Here is a 23,181-nt window from a genome sequence, read left to right as displayed (position 1 = left end):
TGTTTTCGGGAAAGAGCTTTGATTTTGTACCCAGGAATGGCAAATGTGCATCTCTTAGTGTGAGTTTATAAATCTATATTATTATGTTGCGAAGATGCGCGACCTCAGCATTGTTGAGTTTTCAATTCAAAAATGTCATCAGATTAGACTTTTAAACGAGGAGAAATTTGTCACCAGAACCCACTCCTCCTAAACTCGTTTAACTACTCCTTCTTCGACGAAAAAAAGATGAAGGACTTTCATAACGTCTGCTGAGTCTTATTATGCTGTAATTAACATTTTTTGGCGTGTGTTCACTTGTAGCAACTTGCTAATCCTCCCTCTGTACTAGACTGAACACAACCGTAAGAACCTGGACTGCAGCCACTTTTTTACACACTGAAAAAAAAAATCTAACCGTGCAAGCCGCACCTACGGGCTATATGGACATATACTGTCCTCGTTCCGGACCCAGAGGCTGAAAGTTTCGGGTGTAGCACCCGGAGCAGTCGATGATGCGGCTTTAGCACCCGGAACTCTCGGCCTCTGTGCCCGGAAGGGACGGTATGTCTATGTAGTCCGTTTTTTTCAGTATGATCTGTTCATTTGCGCGTTCCATCAGCAAAGTTTATGTGTCAGATTTCTACGCTTACTTTTCCATAACAAATTTTACAATGTTTCCGAGAAGCTTCCTCTCGATGTTCTTCTTCACAGCATATTTTTTTAGATCCGTGGGCAGCTGTCCCCACGACCTGCTCCACTACATCATCTACCGTCCGTATTATCTACCATCAAAATTTCCTATTTTTACCTTACAGATGAGAGCTTGGCAGGTCACATCTGCAAGGTGAGTCACTTAAGTTAATTCCTTTTGATGTTTAATTTGCAATTTTGCTCTCTGTATTTGTGCTAGTTCATAGTTTTTTCCACTAATTTTTGTTTTTGACGTTTATTTGTTATCAATTTACTGTAATTTAAAAGAATTATTATGAATCAAAAATCTCAGTTAGCATCAAACATCGACCTCACCTACACCGCGAGCGTGCCAAGCGTTCTGCCCGCGTTTTTAGGTGCTAAAATTGTCGCAAGAAATTTGTGCCTGGAAAGAACAGCTGACCGAAGAGAAGCCGCTTAAAGCCATTTCCACACGTTGCAAGTTTTGCTGCAAGTGAGCCGAAAGTGAGGGTCATCGATGCGCTGTTGAGCGCTGACGCCCGATTTTACTTTCAATTGCGTTCACACGTTGCAAGTGAAAGCGGCGCGCGCATTCTCCTTTCGACCAATGAGCGTCCTTCGTTTTGTTGACAATATTCACCGGCAAATGACATTTTTTGAAAAGTTTGAGGTTATTGTTATCCTAGTGATCATAATGCAAGGAAAACTTTTTTAAGGACTAAAGTTCTTTTCGCTTTACGTATCATAGATACCGACCTCCTTATTGCTTTGGCAGTTTGGACTTTCCTACTAATAATCGCGGCCTACCGGGAAGAGTCAAAAGTTCATTCTCTTGTGTACTTGTTGTAGGTTGAAATCTTACCAAGATTGGCTTTCCATTAATTATGAAATATTTCAACGAATTCTTGTTATCCATCTTTTATAATAATATGTACAACTGTACAAAATATACAAAATATACAAAATTTACAAAAAAGCCTACGAGGCTTACACTACCCGGTCACTATGGTCACCATTTAAAAGAACGTTGGTTGTAGAGCCGCGACCTCATCGATGATCGTGAAAATTGCGGGCGCCCCGCAAATTTCAGAATCATCGATGAGTGATGCACCGATGACTCCCACTTTCGGCTCTCTTACAGCAAAACTTGCAACGTGTGCAAAGAGCCCTATGAAAGTGTGATACACCTACGCTTTGGGACACCCGTCCCTTCTTTAAAAACGAAAGCATTTTGAATTAATGTCCTTTTACATCAAAATTCATCCAAGAAATTATCTCATCCATAAATACTACTACCTCTAAATCCTGAGTTTTTTCGTCATTTCCCGCGGTGACGAGCAAAGCCTCAAGGTTCTCGCAGAATCCTTACCCGCGTGGAATGCTGCTCACCCACTGGAGTGGACTTGGACAGTATCTCAAAGGGGAAGGTTCACGGCGGACGCGCAGACAAGCCGACGAATTCCTCGACGAAATTCCATCTGGTCGAATCAATATTGCTTAACCTTTCGGAAGGGAACACGGCGAGAACCCCGAAAAACCACTGGTGAGGATACATGATCGGGCCAGGTTTTGGTGCACGCTCGTGCACCGTGCGGACGAAACCGAGTGTCAAGTCTATTAGTGTCCAGATCGGATCACCAATCACCATTCGCCGCGCCAATCGGGATCCCCGCTCGTCTCAATAAACGCCCGCGTAGTCCTTCCTCCCGCGGCCCCCTACATCTAAAAGGAAGAAAGAAAAAGACGAACACGCAAGAATTGACCATTAGACGAGGTACGAATTTCAGCATTCTGATGAACGTTTCTCAACCAAAATTTCACGTAAAACACGATGCGCCCAACGAAAAATGCCGAACTCACACCTTAACGAAGATATTCATTAATTCTTGATGCGTTAATTCAAACCACCCGCTCATGAAAACTCAATGCTCTACGTGATTCACATCGCGCGCTAAACGTTTATCATGACTGTCTCTGAGATATAAAAATCTGGTAACCTCAATCTTGACACTTTGGCTCAGCTGTAGCAAATTGCTTATAGTTTGAACAACACATGGTGGGAAATGAACATTGCTCGATTGAGAAGCTTACTGAAACCATTGTAGTGGGCGATTTGACTCACGTAGAGCTTTGAGTTTCTTGTGTGCGGGCAGTTCAAATTCCTCGTAATCAATGTGAAACAAAAACGTTAATATCTTCGTTAGGAATTGATTTCAGTAATTTTAGTTGTGTGAATCGTGTTTTACGTGAAATTCTGGTTAAGAAACATGTATCAAATTGCTCAAATTCGTACCTTGTCTAGTGGTCCATTGACAACGTGAAACGAAACAGAAGAATACTTGTGTCTTATTAAAAAGCAAAAGATTTTCCTTGAAATTGGTTGTATACGTTAGAGTCCAAGGCCAAAAATCGTTTAAACGCGAATTTACTAGTCAAAACGTTGACGGAGCGTCTTCGACCAAACCCGAAATCGATTTTTTTTTTCGGGTTTTTACGTAAAATTTTAGTCAGAACTAGTTTGCGTCGTCGGTCAAATTCCGAAGATCGATTACCGCGCAAGAACTCATCTATTGGGCGGTTTTGGAAGTCGACGCAGATGGTTTCAAGCCGTTGCGTGAGATCGTGGTACTTCTTTTGTTGCCGAGGAAACGGTTTCCCTGCAGCAACATCTTTAATTTTTTTTCTGCACACTTGTTCCTCTTTTTTTAATGCCTTTATTACCTACCCTTTAGATGGATGCCTGGCTTTAAAAATGGAGGCTAGCGCGTTGTGCCAACCTTCAACTGTATTCTGCGATTTATCCATGGACACAACAAGCTTGAAAGTTACCACGTGTGGAGCAGGCACTGCTTTTCCAGTACAGAAATTGCTGTTACAGACTTGGTGGTACACCGCACTTGTTCGTTTGAGGTTCCCAAAGGGGTACGTGGATTCGGGTCTCCTTGTGGAGGTGGATTTAAGGTGATTTGATGGACGCCATATTTCGTGTCAAAACGGCATACGATCTATCGCACCAATTGGTTCCGTTTTTTCAGCTACTGGTCATTTTTCTCCAATTTTGAGATCGCAATTCTGTTGTCAGGAGACTAAAGCACTCACTTACCAATTTTAACAAAGAAATTCAACGTAATAAAGGCGTGGTTTTTTTTTTAGAGAGAAAACATCGCATTCAATACTGATATCGAAACTGCACTCGAATGCGATATTTTCTCTCTAAAAAAACCACGCCTTTATTACGTTGAATTTCTTTGTTAAAATTGGTAAGTGAGTGCTTTAGTCTCCTGACAACAGAATAGCGATCTTAAAATTGGAGAAAAATGACCAGTAGCTGAAAAAATAGAACCAATTGATGCGATTTATCGCATGCCGTTCTGACACCAGTTATGGCGTCCATCGAATCACCTTAAGTCCAATTTCTCCGGTGTTACTAGAAATAAGAGCGATTTGTTTTTCCGTCCGTCTTCTCTTAAGTTTTGAAGAACTAAATCCGTTAACAGCGTCTCTCTCAGATTTATTGTCTTTACCTTATCCGACAGTTTGTGGAACATAGCATCCTGTGGAATTAGCAATGGGTGATCTAGATAAATATTTGGTCTTATACAGGAGTGGCTGTAATACGTGGATGCATTTTTACAGTTGTGACATCCTTGCGTTATTTCTTCCATGCCGGGATTAACATCAAAAAACACATTGTTGGAGTTGTGAACCCCTCCTTACGGTGTCCCTTATTTTTGAAATTTGAGAAAAGTTAAGCTCCCCAGGTCTCAAAACGTGCTATGAGGTGTACAAATAAGGAATGTTTTTTGGAAAAAATTTTAAAACAATTAATTCATCATTAATCAATTTAAAAACCGACTTAAATGGGCGGGAAGTCGAGCCGCGGCCGCGCGCCGCGCGCGGCTGACCGAGACAAGCTTTGCATCGCGCGTGGGTTGTGAGTGAGGAACATGTACTCATACACAGCTAAACGTAGTGCAGGAAGCAACGATGGGGAGGCTGCAAAAAAAGACGAAAAAAAGAAACGGGGCGTTTCGTAATATTAACTTCTCATGCTCAACTGGAAACAAAGAAAAATAAAAATATAAATAAATGAATTAATAAATAAATAAATGAAATTAAAAGGCTAAACACGAGTTGTTGATTCGCTGTTATTGCGAGACGGAGACTCAATGTTGTTCTTCAGAGGGAGGACAATTAAAATTCTGATAAGGCTCTTTAAAATTAATATAAATTGTTCAATGTTTAAAAACGTCTTCGGCATGAAATTAGTTAAGCGTACCATCGTCCAACTTGCGTAGTAACATTTTTTTGGCAACAATAGCAATATTAGGTAGTTTAACAAAAGTCAAAGCTTATCAAAATTTTTCGATGTCATTAGCTAGAATTTTTTTGGATATTTTATGAACATTGTTTGTGAAGTGAGACGATACTTGTAGTAAATCTTGAAATCTTGCTCACTTTCAACTTTCTTATTAAACTTTTGCATCAATTTGACGGCCCTTTCAGTATGGTCATGAAAACTCGAGGTCATGAAAGGCTTGACCTAACGACACTTTTTTCTCAATGTTCAGTCGTTTGTATACAGTCAAAGTTTTTCCAATACCCACTTCTCCCAGTTTTTGAGTTTTCTCCGACGTCAAAGACATTTCACAAAACACACATTTTCTATTTAAGTCAGCCACGATATCGCTCGTAACACTCGTTCATCATTGCACGAATTATTTGAGCGCTCCTTTCAGCTCATAACACATTGAACACAATTTAGTAAACGCCTTTAAGCCATATTCAGATACGATGACAGTAACGAACATAAAACATAAACAGAACGAAACATAAATATGACATATTTTCCGGCGCGACCGATAGAAGGGTAAACTTTCCGCAGTTATCCGTCGCGAAAATTCAACTCAACCCAGGGTGAGGATGAACATGGTAAAGCGGTCGGAGGCGAACTAAATCTATAGTTTTTTTCATCGTTTCCCAAACTACAATAATTCTCTTGTCGCCTTTTTCCCCTCTATGGTTGACCTTGAGACAGAAAATGAAACTAGGTCACAACTATAATTTTCATCCGCTCTTCATGGCCCGGATTCTAAATCTCGGCTAAAAATCCACAATTTTTAGTGTGAATATTGAATCTCCTGACTCTGTTTCCTCTACAATTATATAAACAAAAGAAGTCTGTGCAGAATCTCCTGACTCCGTATCGTCATGGGTATCATTCTTTTTCATAGAATCCATCTCCTCTGATTCATTCACATGATTGATTTCTCCTGACTCTTAGGTGCAATTTTTAAGTTTTTATAGGAAGTTCAAAAATTTTCAATTTTTTGGAGGGTTTTTTTAAGGGTTTTGGGATTTAAGAACATGACAGCGCGGTGATCTGGGCAAATTCGGATTCAGCTGATTTTTCTGCGTTCATTGTTGTATAGAAACCTTTTGTCGCAATTTGTTCCGGGTCCATCAGCTATTGATGCGAGGCAGTCCACCCACAGCTGATAATAAAACATTCCCATATTTCAATCGGGAAAAGAGGTTTTCGCTTACGTCCGCGTCTGTAAACTGCAAAAAATAATTTGTCGATCTAAACGAAACAGGCTTCATAGGTAGCCGTTTGGTGGCGTACCTTGAGAGTTAAGTTCCGTCAGGTAAGGTCAGATGGTATACCTGTACTATAATACCAACGTTTTTCAATAAGGTTTAGAAAATGCACTCCTAACTTCTAATCTGCGTAAGAAATTTGCGTTTTTTGGAGCTTCCCACTTCCAAAACGATACTACGGCACAGGTGAACATTCCGTTAGAGGTGTCGTTCCATTCAACCCTTTCGCAATTGCAATACATATACCCAACATAGCCGACGCTTCCGCGCGCAGTCACAATCGGGAGCACAAGGTCAACCAAAGCGGATCTTTATCAACGCAAAGTAATCGTGAATGTAAACACGCTTGGATGTTGACAAATGGTTAGAATCTCGTCCACGGGTGATAGTTTTGCGACATCGCAATGAAGGGCATCCTTGTTCATCCTGTACTATGTTTAGGAGCATGCGAATGGAATGAGCTGTGGCTCCACGCACCACTTTTTTTCTGTCTCTCTTTAATTTGGTGCGTGGGCTCCACAACCGCGACCTGTGGATCCGATGTACCAATTTTTGAGGGGGGGGGGGGGGAGGGTGAGTGCGTGGATTCGATGCACCAGTTTTCAAGGGGGAGAGCCTAAACCTCGAGATTTTTCCGGTTTTTTTGGCCTTTTCGCCGTATATTTTTGATATTTTTGCCCGCAACACGGATTTGACGCTAGATGTCCAAAATTTGGTACAAACCTAGCACATACCTTGCAGATTAAGGGAAAAATTTTGGTTTTCTCTTTTCGCTTGGTAATGCCCAAATTCTCCGCTCGGCAGCTCTAATAATCGAAATTTCGACGTTTTTTAACGTTTAACGAACTTTTTGAGCAGCCTATAATGATAATAAAAATCCGATAATTGGTGGAAAACATGTCCATACCATCAGTATGGAATTGCAAATGTCAGAAAACTCCCATGTTTTTTTGTGTGTTTCGTCAGTAGTAGGGTCACGTTTATACGTCTAACCTTTCATTGGGCGCCCTCTGCGTCTTCTCCCAGGAGGAACCCAGTCAAGGACCTTCTTCGGCAACCTGTCTCCTCCTGCCATTCTCTGGACATGACCATACCAAATGAGTTGTTTTGTCATAATGTCATGCACGATGGTCTGCTTGGCATCCATGATCTCCCGTACCGTCTTATTCCTGATGCGATCCTCTCTGGAAATACCAGCGGATCTACGCCAGAAGTCCATCTCTGTTGCCTCTAAAACCTCCCGGGTCCGCTGTTTCATCGGCCATACTTCACACCCGTAGGTTACTATGCTCTTGACAATCGCGTTGTAGATCCTTCTTTTGTTCTCTTTGGAGATCCTTTGGTCCCAAAGGACTCCATTTAACATAGCGATTGCCAAAACAGAAAAGAACAGAAAACAGAAAAACAGAAAAGAGACAGAAAAGTTCCAGGTTGCAGAGAATACCTAAAAGGGAAACAAAATGGGGGCCTAACCAGAAACCCAACGCGCGCCCTAATTTAATTACTACACTTAAATTTTAAACTTACTTGGTGCTGACTGATGCTGACCTGAAAACCTGTAACAGACTTAAAACTGACAAATATTAGTACCACATAAGTATTTTCTTAAAATTAAAACTTAATTCTAAAAAATTTCTTTAAATCTCCAGAAAATACAGGAAAACTTTGAGCAATATGCTCAGCAAATCCAGATCGACAAAAATTCAATAAAACATGATCCGATAGAAAGATTTAAAAACTTTAAATCTCCTGAAGATACAGGAAAACTCTGATTGATATGCTTAGTAAATTCAGATTAACCAAAATTCAATAAAACATGATCCAATAGGAAGATTAAAAATTTGAATAGCTCGGATCGATAAATTCAATAAGGCATGATCCAAAAGGAGTTATTTAAAAAACTTGATAACGTTAAATCTACAAATTCCAATGAAGTAAATGCATGTGATCGAAACCACGCTCTCTGCTACCATTTGCAATCGCAAAGCGCGCAACCCTGCATATGACAGCAACCAGCGGTACCCTGCATATATGACAATTAAATTACATGAATAAAAAACTAAATAATACAGTTAAAAGGCGAGTTTTACTGATTCAACAGCTTAGACAGATTTGCTGACCTCATTTTTTTCGATTTGTCGATCGTCTTATTGACTTGAGAGGTCACTTGCAGAATACTTTGGAATTGTTCCTCATCTCTCGTTTACTTTTGGTTGTAATTGCATGCTCTGCGTGGTCGATAACTACCTTTCAAGCTTTAAAAATTTGCCGCGCCTCCAAGTAATCGGTATCCGAGGACCACTGACTTGGGTTCACGTTGAGAAATCCGCGTGGTAGACCCAAAATGTCGAAAAACTTGAAGCTATTGGTGGAAAACAAATCCCTTATAACTAGAGATTCTTCATTGTCAACGTGGAGTCGCACTGGGGGATCCGGTAATCCTATATTACTCTTCAAATTTGCAACGCAGGCTCTTTTCGTTGCGAGATCGATTCGATGATCAAAGAGAGAGAGAAAGGCACCAAACTCTCGCTGAGATACCACAAATGGTTATCCATTTTCCTCATGGCAACAGTGGCGGTACTTTTGTCCACAGATTCAATTTTTTTTATATCATCCATCAGAATCAAGTCGTTTAGAGGCGCCGCAATCGAGGAGTGAGTCGTGAAACTATACCTAACATAGGCTTTAATAATAAATAAATTGATCGCCATGAGCGACTTCTTTTCATTGTTAGTTAAAGAAAATTGGCTCTGGAACATGTAAATTTTGAGGGTATAAATCGCCTTTGCCGTCCATCTCGTTCTATTATATGCGCCAGGGCACATGGACTTTACTCTATTCGGGGGGGGGGGGGGGGGGGCACACCTCCAACAAATGTCATGCATGGACATAAGAGCTCTCTGTAGTCATCTCTTGTCAACATTTTCTGTACTAAGAGGTTAAAGTTTGGCCTTTTCAAGCACGTTCATCCTACTTTACTGCAGACTATTAAAGGAGTATTTAAAATAATAAAGGAAAATAAGCTTATTTATGAAAATATTGAGTTAGCTGTATTCAAATAAACACGATGAAGCAAATGCCTCAGAGCAAAGAATAAGTACATCAAAACAAGCACGGACAAAAAAAAATAAGCACATTAGAAAACTGAAGAACAAAGTGAAGGTGAAACAGGTACCCGCACAAAATGTTTGGTTACGAAACTATTTGACTTCTGATTTATCTTTGAAATCGGTCATAGACCATGAACATATTCCCGCCTCACATGAAGGCCTGCCGGGGCCATGTTCCCCGTCAAAATCTGGGAGTTGAAGGATGTCTACACTCGCCATCGATTCATGAATTTGAGGAGATCGTTCTAGTAGCACGTTATGTGCAATATGACAGTGCTAAAAGCAAAATTTAGCAAACTGTGGATCATGTACTATTATCGGGGATAAGAGAACACTGAATCTGTTTGCCAACAGCCCAAAGGCTTTCTCTACTACATTTCGAGCAGAGCTTAGAAACTTGTCGAAAATTTGTTGAATTGCGTTAACACAATTTTTATACCGTCTCATAAGCCGCCGCGCCGTAATAAAGGGAATGCACTATCAGCGATCACGGCAAATGGTGCCTTTCTTCATCGGCCAAAAAGAGGCTGGGGTGGTTGAAAATTCCATAAGTTTTCTCTCAAGGCTCTACTGAGACTGCTCCTGGAAAAAACACATCCATCACTGTTTCTCCCATTTGCACCAACGTCAACGAATGAATTTCTTATACGCATCCACGAGGGCTGAAAGGACTATACTCTTGAATCCTTTATAATTGTAAAATCGGGAACCCACCTTCCGATAGGGACAGAAAGCAAAATGCTCTCCATCTAAGGCACGAATTAAATTCGGAAAATTAATTTTAATTTAAAATTTAATTTTAATTTTTTTTTTAATTTCCACCGCTCGTAAAATTCATCAGCAATTCGCTCGCATTAAGCCTCAGTAGATGGGAACTGGAACTGGAGAAATTGTAAAAATGTAAATTAGGGAAAATTAAAAGTAGACCATGAGGAAGGGAGACTAAACATGTCAAAAATGTCTTAACAGTGTCTGAATATTTTTCAAAATTAAAATTTATTAAAATTGAAAGAACGTTTTATTCAGAGCAACGCACGCAAGCATCCAAAGCATATCAGGAACTGCTGTCCTGCTTAAAATGAAATTAAAAAAAGGCCCTCTTCACAAAGTTGAAAGTAAAATTCATGGGTTTTTTAACAAACGAACAATTATTGGGGTTCTTTTGGATGATTATTAGGCTGATCCTTCTAACTGCCTCGCGGCCCAACCCCGAAGCGCGTCGTGCTGCAAGCGTTACTTTTAAGATTTTCTGAAAGACCGGAGAATTCGTTTAATGAAATGTTCTGCCCAGGCGTTACAGGATGTGAGTCCATTTTTTTCAACATCTCATATTTGAAATTGCTGCTTTTTTCGGTAACTCGGGAGAATTCGACTACATTTTGCATTAAGGAAAAGGCTCAGTTTAGAAAGAACTTGTAATCAATCAGTTTCCCTATGCTTTTGAGTATTTTTTCAGGCGAGCAAGAAATTGTTGTTCCTAATTGAGAAATGTAGTCCAATTGTACTTAGGTATTTTTAGCGTGAGCTGGCTTGCAGCGAGGTGCAAGAGGAATTCGAAAGAAAGCTCTCTGCCCTCCGCCAGTTTGTCACCAGTTCCGTTTGCCGAATTTCGAATTTCTCTCGTGTTGAAACAACGCCGAGAGCCAATCCTCCTCTCGAGGTCAGAACTACCCTCGACGATCAGCAAGGAAGTTTCAACCACCCGATATAAACACTAATTACCACCGCTCGAGACCCGTTTCAGTTTGGCACTCATACAGAATGCGACAGTGAGCAGTGTTTCTACCAAAAGGATAACCTCCCTTCAAAGTGAGTATTGTGTTTTTCTAATTGTGCGGTCATCGGCCGTCTGACCATATATACAAATCCAGAAGATCCTATCTCTGGAGTGTTTTTTTCCAGTGTTTTGTTTCTCCCGCTGATACATCGCGATTAGTGAAAATTTGGTGTTTTACGAAAGCGGTCAGTTTCCCTGTGTTCTAAGGTTTCCCCTCAATTTTATTTTTCCCTTTTCCGCCTTACTATTTTTTTCAATAGCAATGTGAGATAGTTTGTGTGTCTAAAGTGCATGTAGAAGAACTTGATTTTTAGACCAAATTTATTTCGCAACTTAATTTTAGTCTAGAATACATTTTGGTCCAAGGAAGAAAATATGCTGTGAGCATCTCGAAGGCAAACAAATTATCTCACATGGCTTGATAAGTAGGTGCTAAATTCAAATCTCAAGAATTTTATTTATAGTCTTCAAAAATTGTCGAGCCACAAAACCTAGTCTTTTTTTTGCAACGCCTTTATTCGTTGATAATTTAAAATTTTTCCTCGAAAAATTACCGAGTCACATCGATGAATAAAGTTGAAAAATGCATATCTTAGCTAGTGACTTTGTAAGTCTCCGTTCACGCTTGGTTCAAAAGGAAAACCGACCAGCAGTCTCTATTGTCATTTTTTGCGATTTGAAAAAAACACAAAGAATTGCAATGAAACATTCTCTCTTCGACTCTACCAATCCGAAGATCATTATTTTAACAGGTTTCCAAGCAAGCATTGGACAAAAAACACATTGGATCTAGAGTCCAGACTCTTAAAAACATCGACAAGAAAAAATACTCTTGATTCGATCAGATTAAAGCTTCAATCAAGAACCAAGCCTCTTAATTTGAGCGGATTTCCTTTTGATTTAAGCTTAAATCTGATTGAATCAAGAGTCATGTTTCTTGTCAATGTTTTCAAGAGTCTGGACTCTAGATCCAATGTGTTTTTTTTTCCAGTGTGACGTAATGACATTCCTACTCTGTAATATGAAATCCTACGAGTGATGCGTAACGCGTAAGGCCTAAGGCGCGAATCGCTCCGAAGGATTGGACCGCGAAGCTGTCAGAGGGCCTTCCTCCCCCCCCCCCCAATTTACAGAAATTTCAATATTAATAATTTTTCTGTGGCGTTTAAATTCTAAAAATTCAGATGGTTTTCTGCGCGTCTAGTATTTTCGTGCGCGATATTTGATTGTAAAGTAATCAAAAGTAACTGAGGATGCATGTCGTAAGTCTGTGCCCAGCACTGTGGGGGGGGGGGGGGGACACATTGGATCTAGAGTCCAGACTCTTAAAAACATCAACAAGAAAAAATACTCTTGATTCAATCGTATTTTTGCTTAAATCAAGAACCAAGCCTCTTAATTTGAGCGGAATTCGTTTTGATTTAAGCAAAAATCCGATTGAATCAAGAGTATTTTTTCTTGTCAATGTTTTCAAGAGTCTGGACTCAAGATCCAATGTGTTTTTTTTCCAGTGCAATGCAAGTTTGAACCTATGACGATCCCTGATGTTCTTCTGAGCCAAGCTTTCAGAAGTATTAAAAACTGTTCCATGAACAAAAGAAATTTGCAAAAATCCATCGCAACGTTCTCACGACCAGGCGACCTGATTATTTTTCTAAAAATCAAATGCTCTTAGAGATTTGAATTTTTAAGAAAAACCGCTGTATTCGATTATGCTTATTGTTTATACGGTTGAAAAAACACATCATTGCCCTCATTTCGCTGTTATTAGGATGTGGCATACATGAAGAGTTGCGAACTCGTAAAATTAAATCAGGCCGCCTTTAGTGATGTGTTTACTTTTGACCGAACATCCTTATTGAGCCGAATGAAAACATCGGTGTGATTCTCTCCCTTTATAAATGCATTTTTTGACGGGATCTTTTCTTAATATTTGCATAGACATTCGTGCATTTGATTCTTTATGAGAGGCATGTGAAGTTGTGCGAAAATGAAACCTTTCAGATTGATAATCTTGGAATATTAATTTTTTTTTTAATTTACTGTAGATTACCATTATTTTATTCCCAGAATTTTAAGTAACAGTTTTGTGTGGTTCAATTCTTCAATTTAATGGAGGTTACCTGGTTTCATCTTTCATAATACCTATTCAACTAAAAAAATAGTGAAAACATGAATGTAAGTCACATTTCCGATTTTTTAACGAGATGTGTGCATATTTCAAATTTTTGCCAGTGTATCCCCTTATCTCTTGTCAATTTCGCGCTCCCTCAGTTGTTTAAGACAATGTTTTAAACTCCCTTAATTTTGATGAAGTTCTTCATTACATGAGCTCCACTCAAGTTTAGCAAGGTGTAGGTGTTTCACAAACGAATGGATTTTAATACCTAGCACACTTTGGAAAAATGTCTTTAAACTCAATTTTATAAATTGATTATCGAATCACTTCTGAAAGTATGCTATAAATCCACCATGAAGGTTCACATACTTGTGATTTGCCACCGCGACACCACGAATATGTATGAAATTTTTGTTGGGTCCACCGATAGCTTTTTCCAAAAGGACTCAACAATTGATTGCATCGAGTAAGTCAGCTTTGCCATTTTGATAGGACGCATACTTCAAGGTTCACAATAAATGCCTTGAAAGCAGGAAAAATGAATAAATTATCATAAGTTTTATGAAAAGGTGCTTGACTCAGGCATGATGATCCATAAATTCGTCGCCAAACACTTTTTCAGGTATTTGATTCAAGCTCAAGTGCTCGAGGAAGGAGAGAAAAATTCAATTCAAGATTCAGTTAGGTAATGCAGAGTCAAAGTCTCTTTTAATCAGTTTCTCTCTCATTTTCTTTTTCCCTAATTTTTTCATCTCCTTCGTCTCATTTTTCTCCTCTTGTTTCTATTTCTTATTTTCCTCTTCCTCTTTATCTTTTCTTCCTCTTTTTTCCATTCACGTTTACCCCTTTCCCCGTCTTAATTTTCTTCTTTTCATCTAATTCTTCCTCCATTGCTCTCTTACTCTCTCATTTGCCTGCTTCTCTCCGTATTATCTAAGATGTGGATACAGAAATCCTTCAAATTTTGAAGCTGCCTTTGTAAGATATGATCAAATATTTTGTAAAATCTTAGCAACACCGCAATTCTTGTTCCTCATTGAAGAATGAAGTCAAAATTTAATCTACGGTGTGATTCTTCCGGAGGGTGACCCGGCGAATATTTTTGCTATGGCGGGTAAATTTCAGAATCAAAAATACACTCGACATATTGCAACAAATGTAAATCCCACCAAACCAGCTATAATTATGGCATTCATGATGAGAAGGCATTTAAAGTTCTTCGAATGGGAAACCCAAACTTTCCCCACTCGTATTGCTTAACACGGCGACGCGGCTAGGCAGTGGTCATAAGCTATAAATTTTGAAACTGCGGCGATTAAAAGTGAGATACATCTAATTTCGTAGCATGAAATTCAACGGTGCGCGATGTGCTGTGATCAACTGCAATCCTCAGTTGCCTGGGCAATTAACGCACGTTTGTCGCCACTTGCGTCTGTTGCCAAATTTCTCAGTGTAAAATCAGTAACACCGTGCGAAAGTGTCCACCCGTTCAGAGCGTTGATTGAATGACGACCTCAAAGATTGGTTGACAAACTCACTGGCCAGTGGCCACCCAAGGGATCGCGGCAATATTGTTTTTGGCGTCCCAGTAGCCGCATTAATCGTATTATCTATCATATCGGCAGTCAACTTTCCTAAGTTCCACAACACCTATCTCTATGTCCCCGTTCTGCATTTCAGCGTGAGCGAGATTTTAAAGGATCGCGTCAGTTTGGCAGCAAGGGAGTTTGTCATAATCACAGTAATCCGCTAAGGGTTGGAATTACTACTGCATCTCGCGTCAAATGGCTTTTCGAATTCTGAAAATAACTGATCACTTGTGACGTCATTTTCTCATCGCTGTGGGTTCCTTGAAACCATCCTAAAGATGTTAACCATGCTTATCAATTAAACTTCTCTCCATCCTTGAATGCACTGGAACGTTATCTTTCTAACTCGAAACTAAAATTGTTGATGTGCTTTTTCAACGGAGATTTCATGATATTTTGTATTATCCCTTCCTTTCGTCCATGACCTTGTTTAGTAAAAGCTGTTTTCATATTTTGAGTAAATAAAACCTTTTGAAGTATTTTCATAATTTTTATAAGGTTCCTAAGTGTATTATACTGTGAGAGAGGCAAATTCCCGTAATCAAGATTCTGGTTAGATGTTGTGACCAGATGTTTCGTTTTAATCGAAATTTTCAGTGACCCAGCCAAAATCATGGTTGACCCACCAAAAATCGAACCAAGTCAACTGTGATTCTGGTCTGGCTCACTAGAAAAAGCTGGTTTCTTTTATAATATCACCAGAATCTTGATTACGCATATCAATCTTTATTTCTCAATTAATTACTACAAATCTGGTAACAACCATACCAATTCTATTCTAATATTGGCTTTGATAAATGAAAACCGCTTACATTTTTTTGGCAAAAATAGGTCTACGGAGGAAAAGTTTATCGATGACTGATCAAAATCGAATGAAGCACATTATTAAGTAGTTTGTCAAACTCGGTCTTTTTTGTCAAGTAGAATGTGGGAGATTTCGCTTGTCCATCATCCATCAGCGGAAAATAGTATTGCTTCTTAAAAACAAACTTTTTCATGATGGCAAGGCGAAGGGGGTCCGGAATTCAATTTATTTCGATTCCGGTGATAATTTATTGTTGTGCGGTTTTTTTTTCAAAATTTTTGAATGAAAACTATTGCCATTTCTCTATTTCAGATGAATCGGTTTAAACTATCGATCGTACTCCTGCTCTTGAGCACGGTGGCCATTGCGCTGGCCAATGAGGCTAACGAAGAAGCCTTGAAGGACGCAGATTCAGACTCCACCCAAACTGGTGCCGAGCCTCAGAAGCGCTCCCTTAAGAAGTTGAAAAAGCTCAAAAAGCTGGCACTTCTCAAGAAAAAAGGCCCTTGGTTCCTCCCACAGTTCGAGGTCGAAGAGGTCAAAGAAACCTCACCTCTCCCCGTGTTCAAAGTACACAAATACGCCGGGATCGAAGTCAAGCCTATCCCCACCACCCCGCCACCACCACCCCCACCGCCCGCAGTCTACGGACCACCATCCCCACCGCCAACCGTCTACGGACCACCCGATACCGCCGCAGCAGCCGTAGCTACCTCCGAAGGCAAGGGAAACCCCGACCTGGCAATCCTCGACTCCCTGGGCCCCCTCGTCTCCGGCGAAGGCGGCGTGGATCTATCCGCTCTTTTGAGCATCGCTGGCAGCGGTGAAATCCCGTTGGAAGCCATCGAAACCCTCTCCCAGATCGCCAAGACCAACCCCAAACTCGTGGCCAGCATCGTAAACGGACTGAAGAACCCCAAGGTCAAGAAAGCCGGCATCATCGCTGCTTTGTTGAAGCTCAAGGCCAAGAAGAAGCTCCTGAAGAAGAAGAAGCTGAAACTGTTGGCCAAGGGAGTCGCCGCCAAGGCTGCCATCACCAAGAAGAAGCTCCTCGCCCCCTTCGCTTTGGTGGCCGCTGAGGGCGCCAAGGTCGCATCCGCGGTCTCCTCCATCCCCTCCAACATCGCCGGCTACATCTGGCCCGAAGAAGAGACCGGACCCTACGAGGCCGAGCTCCCCACCCCTCTAGAAGAAGTTTCACCCCTTTTCTCCCTCGAAGCCCTATCACCCCTCCCCGGTCTCCCGCTCCTGAAATTCCCCGGCAAATACAAGCTCAAGAAGCACCACCCTTACGTCAGCGTTAAGCTCCCAACCACCCATCAACCCGCACCTCCCCCACCACCACCCACACCTGCACCCGTGTACGGACCGCCACCGCCAGCAGAGCCCGTCCCCGTCTATGGTCCCCCTCCACCACCACCCCCACCACCACCCCCACCTCCACCACCACCAGCACCACCCGTAGATGTCTACGGTCCACCCCAAGCCCCAGCAGCCACCTACGGCGTGCCCTCTGCCCTTGCCCCCGGTACCCACCTCGAGCCTCCTCCACTACCCTTGGATACCCCCAGACAAGTAGCAGCCGCCGCTGCAGTTGACTCCTACCAAGTTCCGATCGCCGTGTACGCCCAAGGCCAGCGCCTCATCACCCCGGCCGGCACGACGCTGACCGCACCTGCTTTCTACAACGTCGACTCATTCTTGGCAGCCTCGGAGAACGACGAGGTGGAGGCAGAAGGTGACGAAGGCCAGGAGGATGTTGAAGAGGTTGAGCACGTGGTGGCACGAGGAAACCACAGCGAGCACGCAGAACATGGAAAGCAGACAGCCCATGCTCTGCCATCCCACAATGTCCACCATGTCCAAGCTGAGCGTGAACACCCCGCTCACCACGCTGAACACGCTCAGCGTGCTGAACACGGACATGAAGCTGTCCACGCTGAGCATGAACACGTGCAAAATGCCAGACCGGTGACCAATCAGATGAGGAGGTCGCCGCCTCCGGCCGAGCAGAAGCACGAACAGCAGCCAGAGCAGTTTGTGCGAGGAGAAGTTTTCGTCGGTGAGTGAGAACTTAGTAATTTGATTTTTTAATTAAACATTTGAATCTAAAAACATTATGGAGGGTAAGTTATGTTGAGTGAAACTAGTGTTAAGGAGAAAGTGAAAACTAAGGTCATAAAATGCAGTGTTTTATCTGCTTAGAGGGAAAATAACCAAGAGATCTCTCTAGAAGGTTCTATTAATATTTATGGATGAGTGAATACAATTCAAAGGGAGGATTATAAACAATTGTAAGCTAGGTATGCACCTCATATAAAAATACAAATAAAACATCAGAGCAGTATCGCAACGCCCTAAATGCAACTTTATTTACATTGTTTTCATGTAGCCGTGGACATGTGCTTTGAGAAAAAGTTGAATGGAAGATTTAATTGTCAAGTTCCGTATTTGAGTTTAACGTTCATTCATGCTGTAACATTCCCTAGAATTTTTCATTTTTCAATGTGTTTTCTAGGAATCTTGAAAACATTTAGAAAAAGGATTCGCAGATTTTCATGCACATGTCTAGTTTCAGGCTTAATCTGACATACTAGTTTAGAATACAACGTTACGTTTGCGGTAAAGATCAATTTTTATTATCCTGTAACCAAAGGGCATAATCAAAATCATTCATTGTGCATTTTCAACACATTACGCCCCTTGAAAAATAAAATAAGATGAGAGAGAAGGAAAGAAGGGATTAGAGAAAAGCCCGTTTTTTGATGCATAGTTTGATGCAAAAATCTTTGATCGTTCCTCTTTTTTGCGTGTTACAGTTCCTCTTAACCATGCTATGGAGGACACACATCAACAGGAGCATGCCAGTGAAGAATCAAATTCTGCATCTCATTAATTTTGAGATTCTCCATCAATGATGCCATATCATTAATTTAATGTAAATATTTTTCAAATTTGTATTTATTTCTTAATTTAGCTTTAGGATAAATTATTTTCTTAGGATCTTCAGTTTTCCTTCTAATTCACTTTGTTTAAAATTAATTTTTTAACTTCCGACTAAGTTGACTATTCTTCACGATCAACGCACAAATCTATTCGCTGTGTCAGTTTAGATTAATATTCTGCCGAGAATCAAATTAATTTTACATACCACCGTAATTTCTTTTCTGCTCTGTGACGTAAGCCCTGTGGCCCGTGGCTGATCAACAAGCTAGGGTGTGTGACTTTCTATCCCAAAAACCTCGTATTGCAAACCAAAAGTAACGGATTTATACACATTTTTCACATGCCTATCATCATCACCTGCTAGTTCTAAATATTTGCCTCACTTAGAGTATGTCACCAATCTAATTAACCTTGCGGGTGGACCTTCATGACGCAGCAAAATGATTTCTCCTGAAAAATTCATAAAACAATATTTAAAGCAAAATTGTACAAATGGTAAAGAAGTTCCATATTTCAAGAAGGTAATATGCATTGAAACTATGAAGCTCGATTTTGTGTTGGCGGTGGTCAAAAATTCATCATTATTTCATTCTGCTCCATTTCAAAAGCTGGTTTTAAAATCTCGGTAAGTAGGTATTTCGTGCAGTGACCATACTATACTTAGTATGATAAAGAAGCTATTTTTAGGGTACAGCTGCAAGTGTTCTAAACTTGAAATTGGCTCAAGTTTTAGTCGGAGGCAAAAACTTGATATCCTTTTAGAATTAGATCATTCGTTACTGTTATTCGTTGAGCCACTCAGTCCGGGGAGACGAGTTATGTTAAGTCCGGGAGATGTTAATAAAAACCGTAAAATCCCTCAAGTCAGAAAAAAAAAATGCAGCCGACAATAATGAGAATTATTAAATTTAATATAGAAATATTCTGCCTCGAAAGTAAAGAGTTTCACAGCAAAACTACTAAAGATGATCTTCAAATAAATATATGTATACTTTTTCTTTTGTGATAATCATGATGCATTTGAGATAGGTTTGTCAAAAATCCAGTTTCGGAGTCCGCAAATTTTCCATGTTTCTTATAGCATATTGCAATGTTTTTATCTAAGTCTACAGTTTACGCGAACCGTCGAATACAGATCTTTTTTTACACATGACTGATCATTTTCGTACTGGTTCGTATGCTGAATTTTGAATCAACTTTCACGTTTGGTAAAATTGTGATAAAGCATCTTCAGTTTTTCAACACATGACCAGAATTTCCGATCAGGTGTGCTGCACGCAAGAGGTACAGCCAATAGGATAGCCATTCTACAGGTATAATAAATCACGATGGGCACGACAATTAGTCTAGCGCACAGAGCGCGTAATTTACGTAGTTTGTAACATGATTTTTCAAATTTCCTGCGTCTTTGGCACGCGGAAAAAAAAATTGCTGATTCAACAATTCAATTGCTAAAAACAGTGAGTGCAATGTTTCAACGCAGATTTTACAACAAAAAAATGCTACTTTACCCACCCCCGTGGTTAAATTAGTTTACAATGTGGTTAAAGTAGTTTACAATGTGGTCAAAGTAGCATTTTTTTGTTGGAAAATCTGCGTTGAAACATTGCACTCACTGTTTTTAGCAATTGCATTGTTGAATCAGCAATTTTTTTTTTCCCGTGCAGTTATTCTTAGTTGTTGGCGACTATACTCGTCCATAGACAGACGTAGAAAATCCTTACCTAACTAAAGAAAAAAATTCACGATTTTTTTTCTTTCTCTCGCGTGTGACTTCAATCGTTTTCTAGCGTTTGTCTCCTCCTTTTTTTTTGTTTTGGAAAATCAAATATCTTGAATCAGTTGAAATCATGCGTGGGAAAAGTCTGTGACAGTTCTCGAAATGAGTGATTATTTTAAGGTCAGGTTTTTTGCGTCTCTCTCCGGACGAAATTTATAACCGGCCACTAAGAAAAACTTTCCGCTGATGCGGAAGTCTTACTAACTAAGCATTGCATGGTAAGCGGTGGATTTCAGAATTCTTTGTCGTGGCAATCGTGAATTTTCTGCAATTTCATCCATAGAAAGGCTTTTCACGAATGTATCTCTCTTGCGTGTCAACGACCCGTTTAATTTATTATAATTAAATCCTTTGGCTCCATCAATTTTTTTCTCTATTAACCAAGTTCTCAAAGTGAGTTAGATCCAACTCAAATGATCATGTTCAAAGTGAAATTTTTAAGTAAAATACCACGTACGCACTCTCTCTCTTATATATTTTAAAACTTGAATTTTTAATGTAATACTAGCCGTTCTGGGCGCGCTTCGCGCGCCCGTCACGCCTAGCCGGGGGCTACGCCCCCTGGACCCCCGGTCACTCGCTACGCGAGTGACATTCGGCTCGCTTCGCGAGCCGATTTTGTAGTAGTTGCAAATTTTTTATCACTATATTTTGAAGATTTCATAGAAAACATTATGAAAGTCTCACTCCACAATTAACTTGTAGAATAATAATGGCAGGGCAAGAAATAGACTATATCTTAAAATGGACGGTTCCCACTTAGTAAAAACAGGCAACACCACGTGAAGGTGAGGAACCATCGTTAGCCCCCTTTTTTTTTTCTTTTCTTTTTTTTACTTTTCTGAAAAAAATTTACTGAAATTTTAGTTGCGTCCCCCAAAAGGAAACACGGAGAAAAAAATTTGTGCATGGAACCCGAAGCTGAGATCATATGGATCTCTGAAGTTTTCGGATCACGCATCCGAAAAGTTAAGGTCCATCTGCCGAAGTTCGGGTCAGACAATTGAAGTAGTTCGGTATATACCGAAGATTTCAGGTCACACATCTGAAGTACTCGGTGCATATCGAAGTGCTTCAGATTTCTGACTCAGAGATTTAGGAAAAACACAGTAGAGAACCAAAGAAATCACAGTAGAACAGAGAAAAAAATACAGTCGAATAAATAAAGAAAACTATTATCGAAGCAATTCTAATTATTAGAAAGTAATTAGCTGGCGTAATCAATGCGTAGCTGCATAGGAGCATGAGCGAGATTTATCATCAACTGACCGCTGGCCGCTATAGGTACCTGGGTGGGCGAGCGACAATACGTAAGCGGTGCATATGGTTCGATTGACAGAGGAGTGGGGAACGGTCAGATGTAGGGGAAAGGTTCAGGCTGAACCGTTCAGCACAGCGCAGCGTCAGTCACCGGGTGGGGAAGAGAGTCCGGGAGGGGACACTTCCCCTCGAGTGAAATAGAAAAAGGCAGAATCCTTCGAAGTTTATATTAATGATATGTAATCTAGGTGATGACCATTCTCAGATAAGAATGCCTACTCATGAGATGAATATATTTTCGGTGAACAAATGAGCGTTTTTTGTACAGCTTTTGAACGGTCCTTTCTCTCAAAACCCAATCTACCCCAAATCCTCAATACCAAAATATCCAATTACCCAATCTTGTAAAGTTTCATTTTTTAGTAACTTATATAAATGCATTAAATTTAAATGAATACAGTTTAGTTTTCTTCAAACAAAAGGAAACTAAAAATAATGAATAAAACATAATATTTGGTAAAATTCGCACTGCATTATGCAAAAAGAAACCGAACATAACAATAGGTAAATATATACTTTTAATACTCTTTTTCGGAATTCATTCTGAATTTTTGCAGTAAATTTCATTTCACATGTTTATCTTGTTCCATAAATCCCAATAATTCGGAGGACTTGTGAGTTGATAAATTTGACCTTCACTAACTCCACGATCAGAGATTATCATCCGTCATTTTTGGCGAAGACTTCTCTTAAATTTGATTGGAAAATTTGAATTTCATTTTGAAAATTATGGTTTTCTTTATAGCAAACTCTATAATATGAACTTCTAAAGTGGTGAAATGGTTAGCTTTTTCGCATTTCCTATTTAAGTCCCTTTTTTCATGATTTTGTCTCAATTTTAAACCTCGAGGACCTTGAATCCAAAAATTCAAATTTTAAGATAATTTTGTCCTTCCGTACATTCATGTAAGTCGCCCTCACAGCGCCTTTGCCGAGAGGTATAACACTAAAACCCCTACATTCTTGCTTGCCTGTTAGGAAAAAAATGATTTAACTTATCATGACAGGAATCATGAATTAAGAAAATGAAAAAGTAGAATAATTTAACGGCTATAAAGCTTACAATACTTAAAAAAGCAACAATAATACCCCTAAGTTCCTGCAGTAGATAAGAATGATTTTTACAGTCGTAAATCTTAAATTTATTGACACAATTTTACAGCTCTCTAAAGTAAACAAGAAAGCTGACAAAGGATAAAGGGATGGGACTTGGTCATTTTTGTTCGTCAAAAAATAGGATCCAAATTTGGAAACCTAGACAAAGCTTTTAATCTCAATGCATACAGAACTAGGGATGGAAGAATAGGCAAAGGTTGACAACAACTTAATCTGCTCTTTCTGAAATCCTAAAAACATTCATCATCATACTAATGCATGTTTCAGATAATTAAAGATGCACTAATGCAAGTGAATAAACTAGCTCAAGTCCAAAATGCTTGGAAGTTGAGTTACTTTGATTTCGGGGTCCCCTTTTGCA

The 23,181-nt window shown here is 40.0% G+C and overlaps 1 protein-coding gene and 1 long non-coding RNA gene across 2 annotated transcripts in view; one reads left to right on the top strand and one right to left on the bottom strand.

Annotated features, from left to right (window-relative positions):
- LOC140224385 (uncharacterized) overlaps positions 1–23,181 on the bottom strand; it is a 59,707-nt gene that overhangs the window by 29,788 nt on the left and 6,738 nt on the right. The gene's annotated exons all lie outside the window — the stretch shown is intronic.
- On the top strand, positions 9,153–20,882 carry LOC109034983 (uncharacterized). The gene is made up of 3 exons (XM_019048427.2): positions 9,153–11,177; positions 15,971–17,720; positions 18,478–20,882. The coding sequence occupies exons 2-3, from the start codon at positions 15,971–15,973 to the stop codon at positions 18,552–18,554; spliced, it is 1,827 nt and encodes a 608-aa protein (XP_018903972.2). The 5' UTR covers positions 9,153–11,177; the 3' UTR covers positions 18,555–20,882.

Source organism: Bemisia tabaci, chromosome 4 (genome assembly GCF_918797505.1).
Source record: "Bemisia tabaci chromosome 4, PGI_BMITA_v3".
Lineage (NCBI taxonomy): Eukaryota > Metazoa > Arthropoda > Insecta > Hemiptera > Aleyrodidae > Bemisia > Bemisia tabaci.
Note: the sequence above shows the minus strand (reverse complement) of the source record. Positions and strands in the feature narration are given on the sequence as shown.

Coding starts and splice junctions, on each gene's coding strand:
- LOC109034983 (XM_019048427.2), top strand. CDS start 15,971: ATGAATCGGTTTAAACTATCGATCGTACTCCTGCTCTTGAGCACGGTG. Junction 17,721..18,477: donor GCGAGGAGAAGTTTTCGTCG/GTGAGTGAGAAC, acceptor TGCGTGTTACAG/TTCCTCTTAACCATGCTATG.